Source organism: Oncorhynchus tshawytscha, linkage group LG16 (genome assembly GCF_018296145.1).
Source record: "Oncorhynchus tshawytscha isolate Ot180627B linkage group LG16, Otsh_v2.0, whole genome shotgun sequence".
Lineage (NCBI taxonomy): Eukaryota > Metazoa > Chordata > Actinopteri > Salmoniformes > Salmonidae > Oncorhynchus > Oncorhynchus tshawytscha.
In genome coordinates, this window is record NC_056444.1 from 8,734,424 (window position 1) to 8,750,569 (window position 16,146).

Genomic DNA, 16,146 nt, shown 5'->3' on the forward strand with positions numbered 1-16,146 from the left:
CTCCACAGCGTACAGAATCCCCTTCGCAGGGATGCCAGGTTTGACTCAGCTGTTACAGTATGCCAGTATCTATAGGAACACAACACACTTTATATCCAAACAACTTTACCACCAAGCACAGAAAACACTCTAGTATTTGCTTGTGGACTTTGGCTTCAGATTCTCATCTGTAGCCTCACACTTCCGTGTCATTAGCATCTTGACTAAGGAGGGGAGATGGACAGTGGGCAGTGAAGCGTGTAACCTCCATCGCAACATCTTACTCCGAAAAACACACGCTTCGTTTCCATTCAAAGTAAAAACGGCTGATTGGTTTAGAAGAAGAGATGGGGGAGGAAACATTGTTGAGTCAAGATAACAGATGGATAACTCAAGACACAAAGCTGAGTGAGGGAGATGCAGGTACATATTTAAAAGTAGTGTAACTGCCTCCCGAGTGGCACAGTGGTCTAAGACACTGCATTGCAGTGCTGGAGGTGTCACTACAGACCCTGGTTCGATTCCAGGCTGTATCACAAATGGGCCGTGATCGGGAGTCCCATAGGGTGGCACACAATTGTCCCAGTGCCGTCCGTGTTAGGGGAGGGTTTGACCGGGGAGGTTTTACTTGGCTCATGCAGGCTGACCTCGGTCATCAGTTGAACGGTCTGACACATTGGTACGGCTTCCGGGGATAAGCAGGCAGGTTCTAGAAGAAGTTCAGTTTGGCAGGTCATGTTTCTGAGGACACATGACTCCAGCTTTGCCTCTCGAGCCCGTTGGGGGAGTTGTAGAGGTGAGACAACGTTTTTTTTTTTAAATGGGAGAAAACATAAATAAAAAGTCATTGAATGATACAATAATCATGACAATTACATCTGCATTTAAACGAGATCAACACAGTCAAAGTCATGTGGGTCAATATTTATCATGGATGTGTTTTTGGAAGAGTCCCATTTGGACATAATAATAACCCCACAACATTATGTCAGACCCATTACAATAGAATGACTGTGGGCAGCCCATCATTACAGAGCATAACAGACAGCTCCACCTCTCTCAGGACATGTAATACATACAACACAATCATAATAATTACTGTTCAGGGAGGGGCAGTGTTAGGTTATACAGCTGTACCATTGAGAGCATCTTGACCGGTTGCATCACCGCTTGGTATGGCAACTACTTGGCATCCTACAGAGGGTAGTGCATACAGCCCAGTACAACCCTAACCCTAACCCTAGTCTGGTCTTCCTGGAAACTCATCAGAATCTCTCTCTCTCTGTCTTCATCTCTCTCTTCCACTTACCCCCTCTCTTTTTCTCTCTCTCTGTCTTCATATCTCTCTTCCTTATTACCCCCTCTCTTTCTCTCTCTCTGTCTTCATCTCTCTCTTCCTCTCTCTCTCTCTTCATCTTACCCCCTCTCTTTCTCTCTCTCTGTCTTCATCTCTCTCTTCCTCTCTCTCTCTCTTCATCTTACCCCCTCTCTTTCTCTCTCTCTTCCTCTTACCCCCTCTCTTTCTCTCTCTCTCTCTTCCTCTTACCCCCTCTCTTTCTCTCTCTCTCTCTTCCTCTTACCCCCTCTCTTTCTCTCTCTCTTCTCTTCTCTTACCCTCTCTTTCTCTGTCTCTCTTCCTCTTACCCCCTCTTTCTTTCTCTCTCTCTTCCTCTTACCCCCTCTTTTCTCTCTGTCTCTCTTCCTCTTACCCCCTCTCTTTCTCTCTGTCTCTCTTCCTCTTACCCCTCTCTTTCTCTCTCTCTGTCTTCATCTTACCCCCTCTCTTTCTTCTCTCTCTTCCCCCTACCCCCTCTCTTTCTCTCTCTGTCTTCATCTCTCTTCCTCTTTCTCCCTCTCTTTCTCTCTCTCTCTCTTCCTCTTACCCCCTCTCTTTCTCTCTCTGTCTTCATATCTCTCTTCCTTATTACCCCCTCTCTTTCTCTCTCTCTGTCTTCATCTTACCCCCTCTTTTCTCTCTCTCTTCTCTTACCCCCTCTCTTTTCTCTCTCTTCCTCTTACCTTCCTCTTCTCTCTCTCTCTGTCTTCATATCTCTCTTCTTTATTACCCCCTCTCTTTCTCTCTCTCTGTCCATCCTACCCCCCTCTCTTTCTCTCTCTCTTCCTCCTTACCCCCTCTCTTTCTCTCTCTCTTCCTCCTACCCCCTCTCTCTTTCTCTCTCTCTTCCTCTTACCCCCTCTCTTTCTCTCTCTGTCTTCATCTCTCTCTTCCTCTAACCCCCCTCTTTCTGTTCTCTCTCTCTCTCTTCCTCTTACCCCCTCTCTTTCTCTGTCTTCCTCTTACCCCTCTCTTTTCTCTGTCTTCCTCTTACCCCCTCTCTTTCTGTCTTCTCTCTGTCTTCATCTTACCCCCTCTCTTTCTCTGTCTTCCTCTTACCCCCCCTCTCTTTCTTCATCTTCTTCTTTCTCTCTCTTCCTCTAACCCCCTCTCTTTCTGTCTTCCATCTCTCTCTTCCTCTTACCCCCTCTCTTTCTCTGTCTTCATCTTACCCCTCTCTTTCTCTGTCTTCCTCTTCCCCCCTCTCTTTCTGTCTTCCATCTTCTCTCTTTCTTACCCCCTCTCTTTCTCTGTCTTCCTCTTACCCCCTCTCTTTCTCTGTCTTCATCTTACCCCCTCTCTTTCTCTGTCTTCCTCTTACCCCCTCTCTTTCTGTCTTCCATCTCTCTCTTCCTCTTACCCCCTCTCTTTCTCTGTCTTCATCTTACCCCCTCTCTTTCTCTGTCTTCATCTTTCTTTCTGTCTTCCATCTCTCTCTTCCTCTTACCCCCTCTCTTTCTCTGTCTTCATCTTCCCCCCCCTCTCTTTCTGTCTTCCATCTCCCCTCTTCCTCTCTGTCTCTCTTTCTCTGTCTTCATCTTTCCCCCTCTTCTTTCTCTGTCTTCATCTTACCCCCTCTCTTTCTCTCTTCCTCTACCCCCTCTTTTCCTCTTACCCCCCTCTTTCTTTCTCTGTCTTCATCTTTCCCTTACTCCCTCTCTTTCTCTCTCTCTTCTTCCTCTTACCCCCTCTCTCTTTCTGTCTTATCTCTCTTCCTTCTCCCCTCCCTCTCTCTTTCTCTGTCTTCCTCTTACCCCCTCTCTTTTCTTTGTCTTCTTTCTGTCTTCCTCTCTTTCTCTCTTCCTCTTACCCCCTCTTTCTTTCTCTGTCTTCATCTTTCCCCCTCTCTTTCTCTGTCTTCCTCTTACCCCCTCTCTTTCTGTCTTCCTCTCTCTCTCTTCCTCTTACCCCCTCTCTTTCTCTGTCTTCATCTTACCCCCTCTCTTTTCTCTCTGTCTTCATCTCTACCCCTCTCCCCTCTCTTCTTCCATCTCTCTCTTCCTCTTACCCCCTCTCTTTCTCTCTCTTCTTCCTCTTACCCCCTCTCTTTCTCTCTCTTCTTCATCTCTCTCTTCCTATTAACCCCCCTCTTTCTGTTTCTCTCTCTTCCTCTTACCCCCTCTCTTTCTCTGTCTTCATCTTACCCCTCTGTCTTTCTCTGTCTTCCTCTTACCCCTCTCTTTCTGTCTTTCTCTGTCTTCCTCTTACCCCCTCTCTTTCTCTGTCTTCCTCTTACCCCCTCTCTTTCTCTGTCTTCCTCTTACCCCCCTCTCTTTCTCTGTCTTCCTCTTACCCCCCTCTTTCTCTTTCTCTGTCTTCTCTTCCTCTCTGTCTTCATCTCTCTCTTCCTCTTACCCCCTCTCTTTCTCTGTCTTCCTCTTACCCCCTCTCTTTCTGTCTTCCATCTCTCTCTTCCTCTTACCCCCTCTCTTTCTCTGTCTTCCTCTTACCCCCTCTCTTTCTGTCTTCCATCTCTCTCTTCCTCTTATCTCCTCTTCCTATTCTCTTCTCTGTCTTCATCTTACCCCCTCTCTCTTTCTCTGTCTTCCTCTTACCCCCTCTCTTTCTGTCTTCCATCTCTCTCTTCCTCTTAACCCCCTCTCTTTCTCTGTCTTCATCTTACCCCCTCTCTTTCTCTGTCTTCCTCTTACCCCCTCTCTTTCTGTCTTCCATCTCTCTCTTCCTATTACCCCCTCTCTTTCTCTCTCTTCCTCTTACCCCCTCTCTTTCTTTGTCTTCTTTCTGTCTTCATCTCTCTCTTCCTCTAACCCCCTCTCTTTCTCTGTCTTCATCTCTCTTCTCTTACCCCCTCTCTCTCTCTGCCTTCACCTCTATCTTCTAGAGGTCGACCGATGGCCGATTAATTAGGGCCTAGTTCAAGTTTTCATAACAATCGGTAATGTGCATTTTTGGATGCCGATTATGGCTGATTACAATGCACTCCACCAGGAGACTGTGTGGCAGGCAGATCACCTGTTATGCGAGTGCAGAAAAGAGCCAAGGTAAATTGCTAGCTAGCATTAAACTTATCTTATAAAAAACAATCAATCTTAACATAATCACTAGTTAACTACACATGGTTGATGATATTACTAGTTTATCTAGCTTGTCCTGCGTTGCATATAATCAATGCGGTGCCTGTTGATTTATCGAATCACAGCCTACTTCGCCAAATGGGTGAGGATTTAACAAGGTCATTCGCGAAAAAAGCACTGTCGTTGCACCAATGTGTACCTAACCATAAACATCAATGCCTTTCTTTAAAATCAATATACAAGTTTAAAAAATTCAACCTGCATATTTAGTTAAAATAAATTGTTAGCAGACAATATTAAGTAGGGAAATTGTGTCACTTCTCTTGCGTTCTGTGCAAGCAGAATCAGGGTATATGCAGCAGTTTGGGCCGCCTGGCTCGTTGCGAACTGTGTGAAGACCATTTCTTCCTAACAAAGACCGTAATTAATTTGCCAGAATTTTACATAATTGTGACATAACATTGAAGGTTGTACAATGTAACAGCAATATGTAGACTTAGGGATGCCACCCGTTAGATAAAATACGGAACGGTCCCGTATTTCACTGAAACGTTTAATTTTCGCAATGATATATTCCGGATTTGACCATATTAATGACCTTAGGCTCGTATTTCTGTGTGTTTATTATATTATAATTAAGTCTATAATTTGATATTTGATAGAGCAGTCTGACTGAGTGGTGGTAGGCAGCAGCAGGCTCGTAAGCATTCATTCAAAGAGCACTTTCCTGCATTTGCCAGCAGCTCTTCCCTGTGCTTCAAGCATTGAGCTGTTTATGACTTCAAGCCTATCAACTTCCGAGATTAGGCTGGCAATACTTAAATGCCTATAAGAACATCCAATAGTCAAAGGCATATGAAATTCAAATGGTTGTGTCACGCCTTGGTCTTAGTATTTTGTGTTTTCTTTATTTATTTGGTCAGGCCAGGGTGTGACATGGGTTTATGTTGTGGTGTGTTTTTTTATTGGGGTTTTAGTAGGTATTGGGATTGTGGCTGAGTAGGGTTGTCTAGGAAAGTCTATGGCTGCCTGAGGCGGTTCTCAATCAGAGTCAGGTGATTATCGTTGTCTCTGATTGGGAACCATATTTAGGTAGCCCGGGTTTCACTGTGTGTTTGTGGGTGATTGTTCCTGTCTCTGTGTTAGTTGTCACCAGACAGGCTGTATAGGTTTTCACATTTCCGTTTGTTGTTTTTGTATTGTTCGTATTTATCGTCATTAAAGATGTCTCGATTTAACCACGCTGCATTTTGGTCCGACTCTCCTTCGACGGAAGAAAGCCGTAACAGGTTGAGAGAAATACTCCTATAATAACTACGACCTAAAACTAAACCAAATTGAACATGTTTCATTATTTATTTGAGACTAAATTGAAATTTATTTATGTATTATATTAAGTTAAAAACAAAAGTGTTCATTCTGTATTATTGTAATCATTACAAATGTATAAAAATCTGCATCTGATTTTTTTGGTACTCCAATAATCTGTATTGAAAAATCAGGGTCTCTCTCTCTCAAGGATGTTCATTAACCATGCTGAGAGGTCAAGGCTAGAACAACAGTGATCACAGGGAATCCCCCTAACCGAGTGACCTCAAATGACCTTACACGTCGACTGCCTGTGCTTACGCAGAGTGCTGATACATCATCTTCAACCAAAAGAAACATTTAAAGTTGATGAAAGCTTCTAAAACAACAACAGCTGAGGCACTAATCATACAAGCAGCGTTTGAAGGATGCGCCACCCACTTCAAAAAGACAAGCTGACATTTTTTATCAGACAGAAGAAGAAAAAAACACTGGAGTCCCAAAGCAACTCGATAAATCTGTCGGCTGCAGACAGCTGCTCTGTCATTAGGGGAAGCCCTCTCTCTAGTCTCATCACATCTGGTAAGAGAGAGAGAACAAACACAGCGACACGCAGCAGTACCGACTTCTATCAACAGCCAGACGGGACGCCGGCTTCTCAGGGCTCAGATGAGAAGACTCTCTTTCTTGCTCTCTCTCTCTCTCTCTCTCTCTCTCTCTCTCTGGTAAGGTTTGAGCGGTATCCAGATGTTCATACCGTCATATCACTTCTGGAAGAGCACACAAGGTGACAACGACGCATAAAACAATTTAGGCAGGAATCCAGGAGGGGATTGAATGTCTCTGCTGTAACCAAGCCGTGTTCACAATGGCAGTTTGAAGTGACTCAAATCCTATTGATTTGCATTTCAGATTCAAATCTGTTCTTTTTCCTATGTCAGAATGGTTCAGATAATAACTACAGAACGAAGCCAACATCAGTGTGCGCTTTGGTTGCGAATGGTATGAACTGTGAACTCTTATTCACTACAGAAGTGATATCTCCTACCCGTTGAGTTAGCCTCCACAGCTGCAAACGCAGGTTAGAAAGGAACAGACAGAGTATCCCGTCTACCACACAACGATGTTACTACCTACTGAAGCGCAGCTCAGAGTAAATATTTATTGCATTTTCCTTTTCCAAATGGGTGGTCATTTAGAATGCATAAGATTCTGTATTTACGATAGCACAGCTTCAGCCTTTGTTCCTCAGTCTTCCCGCTCTTTCACTCAACCCAGCCCCTTTTCCTTTGTTCCTCAGTCTTCCCACTCTTTCACTCAACCCAGCCCCTTTTCCTTTGTGTAACAAGCTGTCATATCTGTTCCGCCCGCCAGGGACGTTTTCCTTTATGACGTAATTTGTAATCAAGTTATGATTAATTGTACGTACAGAAAAGTACTCGTTTTTAAAGTTGGATCATCTTATCCGTTGAGGCTTTAAAGTGTTTTTACCACTATGATTTTGAACATTCAAAACAACTGGGAAATGTCCATGACAGGCATTATTGTCACCTTAGCTTGCTACAGAACTGAGTGATAGGAAGCACAAGCACCACCACCAATCAGTCTAGACCACTGCACACACACACCCCTCCTTACTATGATAACTAGTGTAGTCTTGTCATCAAATGACTGCTGTCTGAACACACACAAGTCCCATTTGGTCACTTGCTGTTTGGACAGTCAGTTGTCCAAAACTTATTAGAAAACCAAAACTGATTGGAGCATTAAGGCCTGCAGTGTGAACAAGGCTCAAGAAGCTTGCGATTGACATTGAGCCACTGAGCTAGCAAGTTAACATAGCTGGAGCCCTGAGCTGGATATCATTTATAACACATATTATATTTCTTATAGCAAGGAGGAGGTGGTGCCCCCAACCCCCAAAATATTTATTTTTGTTGAAAAAATAATTACAGTGTGGAAAATGATCCCTTTGGTATTTCGAAATACCCCAGTATACGGTATAAACATTATATCACCAAGATTATCTCTGGTCTCATAGAAACAGACACCTGCTTGTTTTCACCCACATCTTCCCAGTCTGACAGTGACAGATCGAGATACATCTCACATCAGGCCTCTGTCTGAAAAACATAAACATTTCATACAGGTTTCACCTATTAATTCATGGATTTGAGGCACTTCTAAAACCTTTGGAATGTGACCTAATGTGGGAACATTTTCTTTAATCGTTTTAAGGCAACATTCAGCTCTCTGGAAGGCTCAAACCCAAGGTTCCTTACTGGTCAAGGTTAGAGAAATAAACACAGGCCTGATAAAAATAAAAGGGGGAGAGGGAGTGGGAATTTTTAAATTGAGAATTTTGGGGGGGGCACTAGGCACTTTGATGAACAAAGCTGTGATTTCAACAGACCGATTAATGCAACGATAGGAGAATTAATGAGAGATGAATGTAAAGAGAGCAGGAATTAGATATCAACACCAGTCACTACCTTAAATTGCAGTCCCTCCAGGATTTCACAGGGTTTTTTGTTTTTTTCCTGTGGCAATTCTGACATTTTGCAATGCAATGTGCAATGATTTGGTCTAATTTGACGCGAAAACGCACTGACAAGGAACAAGGTTTGTTGACGTGTGGCTTGATTTTTTAATATTTTTTTAATTTCACCTTTATTTAACCCGGTAGGCTAGTTGAGAACACCTGTATTTAACCAGGTAGGCTAGTTGAGAACACCTTTATTTAACCAGGTAGGCTAGTTGAGAACACCTTTATTTAACCAGGTAGGCTAGTTGAGAACACCTTTATTTAACCCGGTAGGCTAGTTGAGAACACCTTTATTTAACCAGGTAGGCTAGTTGAGAACACCTGTATTTAACCAGGTAGGCTAGTTGAGAACACCTTTATTTAACCAGGTAGGCTAGTTGAGAACACCTGTATTTAACCAGGTAGGCTAGTTGAGAACACCTTTATTTAACCAGGTAGGCTAGTTGAGAACACCTTTATTTAACCAGGTAGGCTAGTTGAGAACACCTTTATTTAACCAGGTAGGCTAGTTGAGAACACCTTTATTTAACCAGGTAGGCTAGTTGAGAACACCTGTATTTAACCAGGTAGGCTAGTTGAGAACACCTTTATTTAACCAGGTAGGCTAGTTGAGAACACCTGTATTTAACCAGGTAGGCTAGTTGAGAACACCTTTATTTAACCAGGTAGGCTAGTTGAGAACACCTTTATTTAACCAGGTAGGCTAGTTGAGAACACCTTTATTTAACCAGGTAGGCTAGTTGAGAACACCTTTATTTAACCAGGTAGGCTAGTTGAGAACACCTTTATTTAACCAGGTAGGCTAGTTGAGAACACCTTTATTTAACCAGGTAGGCTAGTTGAGAACACCTTTATTTAACCAGGTAGGCTAGTTGAGAACACCTTTATTTAACCAGGTAGGCTAGTTGAGAACACCTTTATTTAACCAGGTAGGCTAGTTGAGAACACCTTTATTTAACCAGGTAGGCTAGTTGAGAACAAGTTCTCATTTACAACTGCGACCTGGCCAAGATAAAGCATAGCAGTGTGAACAGACAACAACACAGAGTTACACATGGAGTAAACAATTAACAAGTCAATAACACAGTAGGAAAAAAAGAGTCTATATACATTGTGTGCAAAAGGCATGAGGAGGTAGGCGAATAATTACCATTTTGCAGATTAACACTGGAGTGATAAATGATCAGATGGTCATGTACAGGTAGAGATATTGGTGGGCAAAAAAGCAGAAAAGTAAATAAATATAAACAGTATGGGGATGAGGTAGGTAAAATTGGGTGGGCTATTTACCGATAGACTATGTACAGCTGCAGCGATCGGTTAGCTGCTCAGATAGCAGATGTTTGAAGTTGGTGAGGGAGATAAAAGTCTCCAACTTCAGCGATTTTTGCAATTCGTTCCAGTCGCAGGCAGCAGAGAACTGGAACGAAAGGCGGCCAAATGAGGTGTTGGCTTTAGGGATGATCAGTGAGATACACCTGCTGGAGCGCGTGCTACGGATGGGTGTTGCCATCGTGACTAGTGAACTGAGATAAGGCGGAGCTTTACCTAGCATGGACTTGTAGATTACCTGGAGCCAACAGTACAACAGTACTCTTACAATAGCTTACATAAAGGTCCCAACTTCTCCTCCCCTTCCCTTGCCTGCCTGGCCATTTCTCCCACACATGTTCACACACACACACTGTCCGTTTGGGGAGAGGAGAGAGGACTAAACTGAGCTGCCGAGTTTGATGAATATCCATCTTCATCTTCCTCTGCTTAATATTGTCCAGAGTTTTGGAGAGTTTGGAATTTGGAATGCAGAAATTGTTTCGCATTTTAAGTCAAATACAGCTGTGGCATCCAAAATCTGTTATTCAATCAGAAAGAGACAAGAGGGAGCAAAGATTTACACGTAACATAAATAAATGTTTACCGTGTGTGGCCTGGGCCCCACTTGTATGTCTCTTTTACTGAAAGGAAGCGCTAAATAATTTTAATTACATATCTAAGTACAGGACATCAGGTACAAACATCGGTTCTCTGCTTTTCACTCAAACTCTTGACAGGAATATGGGTGTGACGCAAATCACCACAGTCTCATCAGCAATGGACGATGGCTTGCTTTACTTAAAGGGATAGTTCACCCCAAAAAGAAAGCTCATCTGTATGAACTCAGCTCATTTTTGGACCACTTAAAGGGAAAGTCCACTCAAAAAACAATATATTGGTATTTGTTTCATTAGTCCACAGTTGATAGAGTCCCAAAATGTTTTGCAGTCGAGAGAAGATATTCAACCGTCAAGAAGTATAGTGTCATCGGACACATCATCATAGAATGCAAACTGATGTGTTGAGTCTGTTGACATTCAGTATTGGCCATGCCGCTGTGAGGGGTGATGCAGTCTGATTTCTGGGTCTACTACTTCCCCACAGCCAGGACAGAGCTGCAACTCATCCGTCATTACAGCTAAACTTAGCAGCCCGGTAGGAGGCCTCTCTCTCCCTGTTGTCCCGACATGGGAGCAGCCATGGGTGGACAAACTAACCATCCACGCCCCTGCTCTCTGGTTCAAAGACCGGTCCAGAATTAAGAGTAAACAGGCTCGCTCACGCACACACACACACACACACACACACACACACACACACACACACATGGCATGCTTCTGAGTGATCTTATCTGTGTAGAATATATGTGCAGCATCATGAGACACTGTGCAGACAGTTTACATTCATTTCAGGACAGCATCTCTTTGAAAGCATATAGTTCCTATTAATATATACAGCAACAGCCCTCAGCTCCACTCCTGAGGAGAATCAGTTGGTGGTCCTCACACGGAATAAGCATGTTAGTACAGAATAATGAACAAATCTAGAAGTGAGGCGGCCCTCTCTGTCGGCGCCGGAAGTAAATCTATGGTATAGTAAGGTGCTGTTAGGCCCCAGGAGACGCGACTGAAAACCAGCTGCTCCATCTCAGTCATCATCATCACAGTCACTAGTGAAACACATGGGATTACTTTTCCTGCCTCCAACAGTTCTCTCTTAGAAGAGATATATAGGCTACAACATACAGTACAGACTAGGTTACAGGAAAATAGTTATGTCAGCACTGTTTGGAGATGAATTATTGTGGTCCTCTTTTGAACAATGTCCTTTGTCTCCGTGTTTATTAAAATAGTCCCATAAACATCTTTAAGAGAGTCTTTTGCATGTGTGAACCAGATGGAAGGCGCCAAAACACTAAGCAGATTGCCAAATTCCACCCACCTTTCCATTAACATGAGTAGGCCGCCTTCACACGCACTGTAGGACCTAAGCATCTGAAATGTTACGGTCATTGTATAAAGACGTTCGACATAATCGCTTCAAATGGTGCATTTTTTTAAGGCTCTAAATTAGACTATTGAAGGATTTAACTGTAGATAAACAGATCATTAGTACATCAACACATTTAGGTTTAAGAGGCATCAGTCTTCAACCTTAATCATATATTTAGGCTTGGGGTGGCACTAAGGCCGGAATGACGCATTGTGCCTGCTGGCTGTTCAAATTCACATTTACAAGCATTAAGAGAGACAAATCACCATGAGTGAATTCCCATAAACTCATTTTACGATGTCTCCACAAGAAAAACAACCTAACTTCTAAGCTGCATTGCTTGCTTTTTGGGGTTTTAGGCTGGGTGTCTGTACAGCACTTTGTGACATCGGCTGATGTAAAGAGGGCTTTAATAAATACATTTTCATTGATTGATTGATTAACTAGCTATGCCAGTACCTCATACTCCTGGTATGTCTAAGGGCTCATTACAATGACACACACTTAACCAGGTATTTGTCTAGGACTAGGCTGATAAGAAAACCATTAGGGCTAGTCCTTATCACTACACATGGAGCCTACAACAGCTGCGTTTAGACAGGCAGCCCACTTTTGATATTTTTTTCAAATAATTGTTCTTTTGACCAATCACATCAAGATCCTTTCATTTCAGATCTTTTTCAGAGCTGATCCGATTGTTCAAAAGACCAATTAGGGAGAAAATAAGATCAGATTCGGGCTGCCTGTGTAAACACAGCCATAGTTCAGGGAACAAGAGATGGTTGAAAAGTATAGGTGGTGGGTAGGCTACACCACAGAACTCCAAAATGGGGAATACCAGCTCGATTTCAACAAATACACAAAGATGGGACCTTTTCTAGGCAACAGCTTTGTTTGTTCCAGTATTTACTGCGTACGTGTGCCTGGTAATATTTGTCCTTTATGGTCTTGTCTGGCAGGAGCAGCGCATACGGGACAATTTTTTATCTGAAAAGGGTTAATAATCTTTGAGTAATGGCACGGCCACAAACCTGAACAGCTGACATCCCCTGCGCCGTGATCCATAACAAATACAGTCGAGGAAACTGTCAAATGTCAGGCGAAAACAGCTAAAGGTGCTTTATTAAATAGTACCCACAAAATATCCGTTTCAACGTCAATGGTGAAGAGGCGACTCCGGGATGCTGGCCTTCTAGGCAGAGTTCCTCTGTCCAGTCTCAACATCAACAGTGAAGAGGTGACTCCAGGATGCTGGCCTTCTAGGCAGAGTTCCTCTGTCCAGTCTCAACATCAACAGTGAAGAGGTGACTCCAGGATGCTGGCCTTCTAGGCAGAGTTCCTCTGTCCAGTCTCAACATCAACAGTGAAGAGGTGACTCCAGGATGCTGGCCTTCTAGGCAGAGTTCCTCTGTCCAGTCTCAACATCAACAGTGAAGAGGTGACTCCGGGATGCTGGCCTTCTAGGCAGAATTCCTCTGTCCAGTCTCAACATCAACAGTGAAGAGGTGACTCCAGGATGCTGGCCTTCTAGGCAGAGTTCCTCTGTCCAGTCTCAACGTCAACAGTGAAGAGGCGACTCCGGGATGCTGGCCTTCTAGGCAGAATTCCTCTGTCCAGTGTCTGTGTTCGTTTGCCCATCTTAATCTTTTCTTTTTATTGGCCAGTCTGAGATATGTCTTTTTCTTTGCAACTCTGCCTAGAAGACCAGCCTCTTCACTGTTGACGTTGAGACTGGTGTTTTGCGAGTACTATTTAATGAAGCTGCCAGTTGAGGACTTGTGAGGCATCTGTTTCTCAAACTAGACACTCTGATGTACTTGTCCTCTTTCTCAGTTGTGCACCGGGGCCTCACACTCCTCTTTCTATTCTGGTTAGAGCCAGTTTGCACTGTTCTATGAAGGGAGTATTACACAGCGTTGTACGAGATCTTCAGTTCCTTGGCAATGTCTCACATGGAATAGCCTTAATTTCTCAGAACAAGAATAGACTGGCGAGTTTCAGAGGAAAGTACTTTGTTTCTGGCCATTTTGAGCCTGCAATCGAACTCACAAATGCTGATTCTACAGATACTCAACTAGTCTAAAGAACGACAGTTTTATTGCTTCTTTTCTCAGACCAACAGTTTTCAGCTGTGCTAACATAACGCCAAAAGGGTTTTCTAATGATCAATTAGCCTTTTAAAATGAGAAACTTGGATTAGCTAACACAATGTGCCATTGAAACACAGGTGTGATGGTTGCTGATAATGGGCCTCTGTACCCCTATGTAGATATTCCATAAAAAATGTCTACACTATATTTCTGATCAATTTGATGTTATTTTAATGGTACAAAAATGTGTTTTTCTTTCAAAAACAAGAAAATGTATAAGTGACCCCAAACTTTTGAATGGAGGTGTATACAATCCATGTCTCCTCTTAAAAACGATTCTTTAACCTGTCTCCACCCCTTCATCTACAAGTGACATCAATAAGGGATCATAGCTTTCACCTGGATTCACCTGGTCAGTCTCTGTCATGGAAAGAGCAGATGTTCATAATGTTTTGTCCACTCAGCGAATATGATCTCCAGAGCATGTCAAAACGGAATTCTGCGTGCGTTTCTACTGATGAAGAGCGACAGTAATTATCTGTCAGTCTGCACATGGTCCTTTATCATGACGAGCCCTATATATAACATTAAAATAAAATGAAAAAGCCTCATATCAACCCATGCATTGACCTTGAGTTGAAGTTTAAGCCAAGTCAGGGACCTGTCATTAGACAGATGCATGCATGCTGGCACGCGCGCACACACACACTGGATGGTTATATGCGTAAATGTAGAGTGATAGAGCGCTCCCGCTAATGATTTAACTCAATTGGTTAGCTACTGATGCAACAGGTAGCCTATGCGCTCCGTCATAAAAACACTTAGCCATCTGATGATGATCCGTCTGCGTCCATGATTACACTGCAACACTAGTCTGTCTGTGTCAATTGCTTTCAGAGGCCAATGCATTAGCCTGGTTCGCTCACGTCATGCATTACTTTTGCTCTGTAGCAGAACCATTAATCACGGAGCCGTCGGCGACAGGTCATTGAAATATCTCGGTAGACACAGAGCGCACAGCAAGCGCATCAGTTTAAGCTCTCCAATTTGTTCCACACTATGGACATGCTCTGTCTGCGCATTTTTGTTAAGTGTCGCACTGTCAAAATATGATATAAAGCTTTACCAGAATTACACGTTACGCAAATAATAATGAAATTGCTTGGTTTTACGCTTGGTTGCTGATGGTGTCAAAGACATGCGCTGCGTATTTACACCCACAAGGTTCATACAACTCAGCAGTTTCATGCATCAGTCTGTATGACTTAAAAAAGTAATCATATTAAAAACCAATCTTAAATCCAAAAACTAGACCCACAAAGAAAGCGTTTACGGACCCATCGCTCAGTTTCATAACGCTATAATAATTGCACAGGATCCAATGTCCCAAAAAAAGTTTAACTTTATGCAAAGGCATTGCACCAAGAAATTTTAGAATAGGATATGCACCATCACAAAATCGTATCACTAAACATGCACTGACTATGTGGCTTCATCAAGCTATTAGGCAAAACATGCATGAATGAATGGATGCATATTTGCTAAGCTATACTTTCTCACAGTTGCACAATAGCAAACCACTTGAACCAAATGAGAGAGAACAGAACAAAATATGATGAGCGTGACATACCGTCCAGAAGGCGATATGGAGTCGACAGTTGGCAGTACCACAGTGTGAGGTGTATTCCAACGGACCACAGGGAGATGCTGATGATAAAGGGGGGGAAAAGTTAAGAATTTAGCTGAGTAAAAAAATGTTGGTTTGTCAAAACACTTTCAATACACGTAAAATATGCGTGAATTTACCGGGAAGTCATTTTCAGTCTTGGTAAGTCCACACAAAAGTATTCTTGTTCCAATGTGATAGTGGTAAGAGTTGGAGACCCGCTCTATCCTTCACTCACTTAGTCACTCACACAGTCACTCACACACTCACTCACTCTTTAAAATGTCTCGATCTCCCCTGACTCACTCTCGGTTTCCTTGGACTGCCCGCAGTTCCAACTAAAACAAAGACTCCTTCAGTCCTCCAGGACCAAAACACTGAAATCTGACTCCTCACAGTCGCTCCTCGTGGACTCTCCCCTCATATAGCGCTACTCCAGATTCAAATTAACGCACACCAACTTCCCTTCCTCTCTATTAAGGAGTGAGCTCTCTCTCCTACCTTTCTCCTGCTTTTAAAGGGTTCTTATCTGGCCTTGAAATGAGAAAATATGCAACAGGCACAGATGCATATATTTTTTGCATAAAAAAAAAAGTAAGTTATCACTGGTAGATATTACATTTTTGTGATGAATATTCACATCACCTTTTCCAAACCAGTTGAGGTCAGTGTTGATGTGGCTTTGGTTTGAGTGTGAAACCTGTCTACTACTTATACACTTCTGTTGACTTCTAATACCTGCATTGCTTGCTGTTTGGGGTTTTAGGCTGGGTTTCTGTACAGCACTTTGAGATATCAGCTGATGTACGAAGGGCTATATAAATACATTTGATTTGATTTGATTAATATGGCTATAACCAAAACAAAGTATTTATAAAATA

At 42.9% G+C, this 16,146-nt stretch overlaps 1 protein-coding gene across 1 annotated transcript in view; it reads right to left on the reverse strand.

Annotated features, from left to right (window-relative positions):
- LOC112216467 (collagen alpha-1(XVIII) chain-like) overlaps positions 1-15,737 on the reverse strand; it is a gene marked incomplete at its 3' end in the record, with an annotated part of 133,036 nt that extends 117,299 nt beyond the window's left edge. The window contains exons 1-2 of the mRNA XM_042298627.1: positions 15,406-15,737; positions 15,230-15,306 (exon numbers count right to left, since the gene is read on the reverse strand). Coding sequence (XP_042154561.1) covers positions 15,230-15,306; positions 15,406-15,416 — 88 coding nt within the window. The remainder of the gene's footprint in view (positions 1-15,229; positions 15,307-15,405) is intronic.
- Between the last annotated feature and the right edge of the window lie 409 nt (positions 15,738-16,146).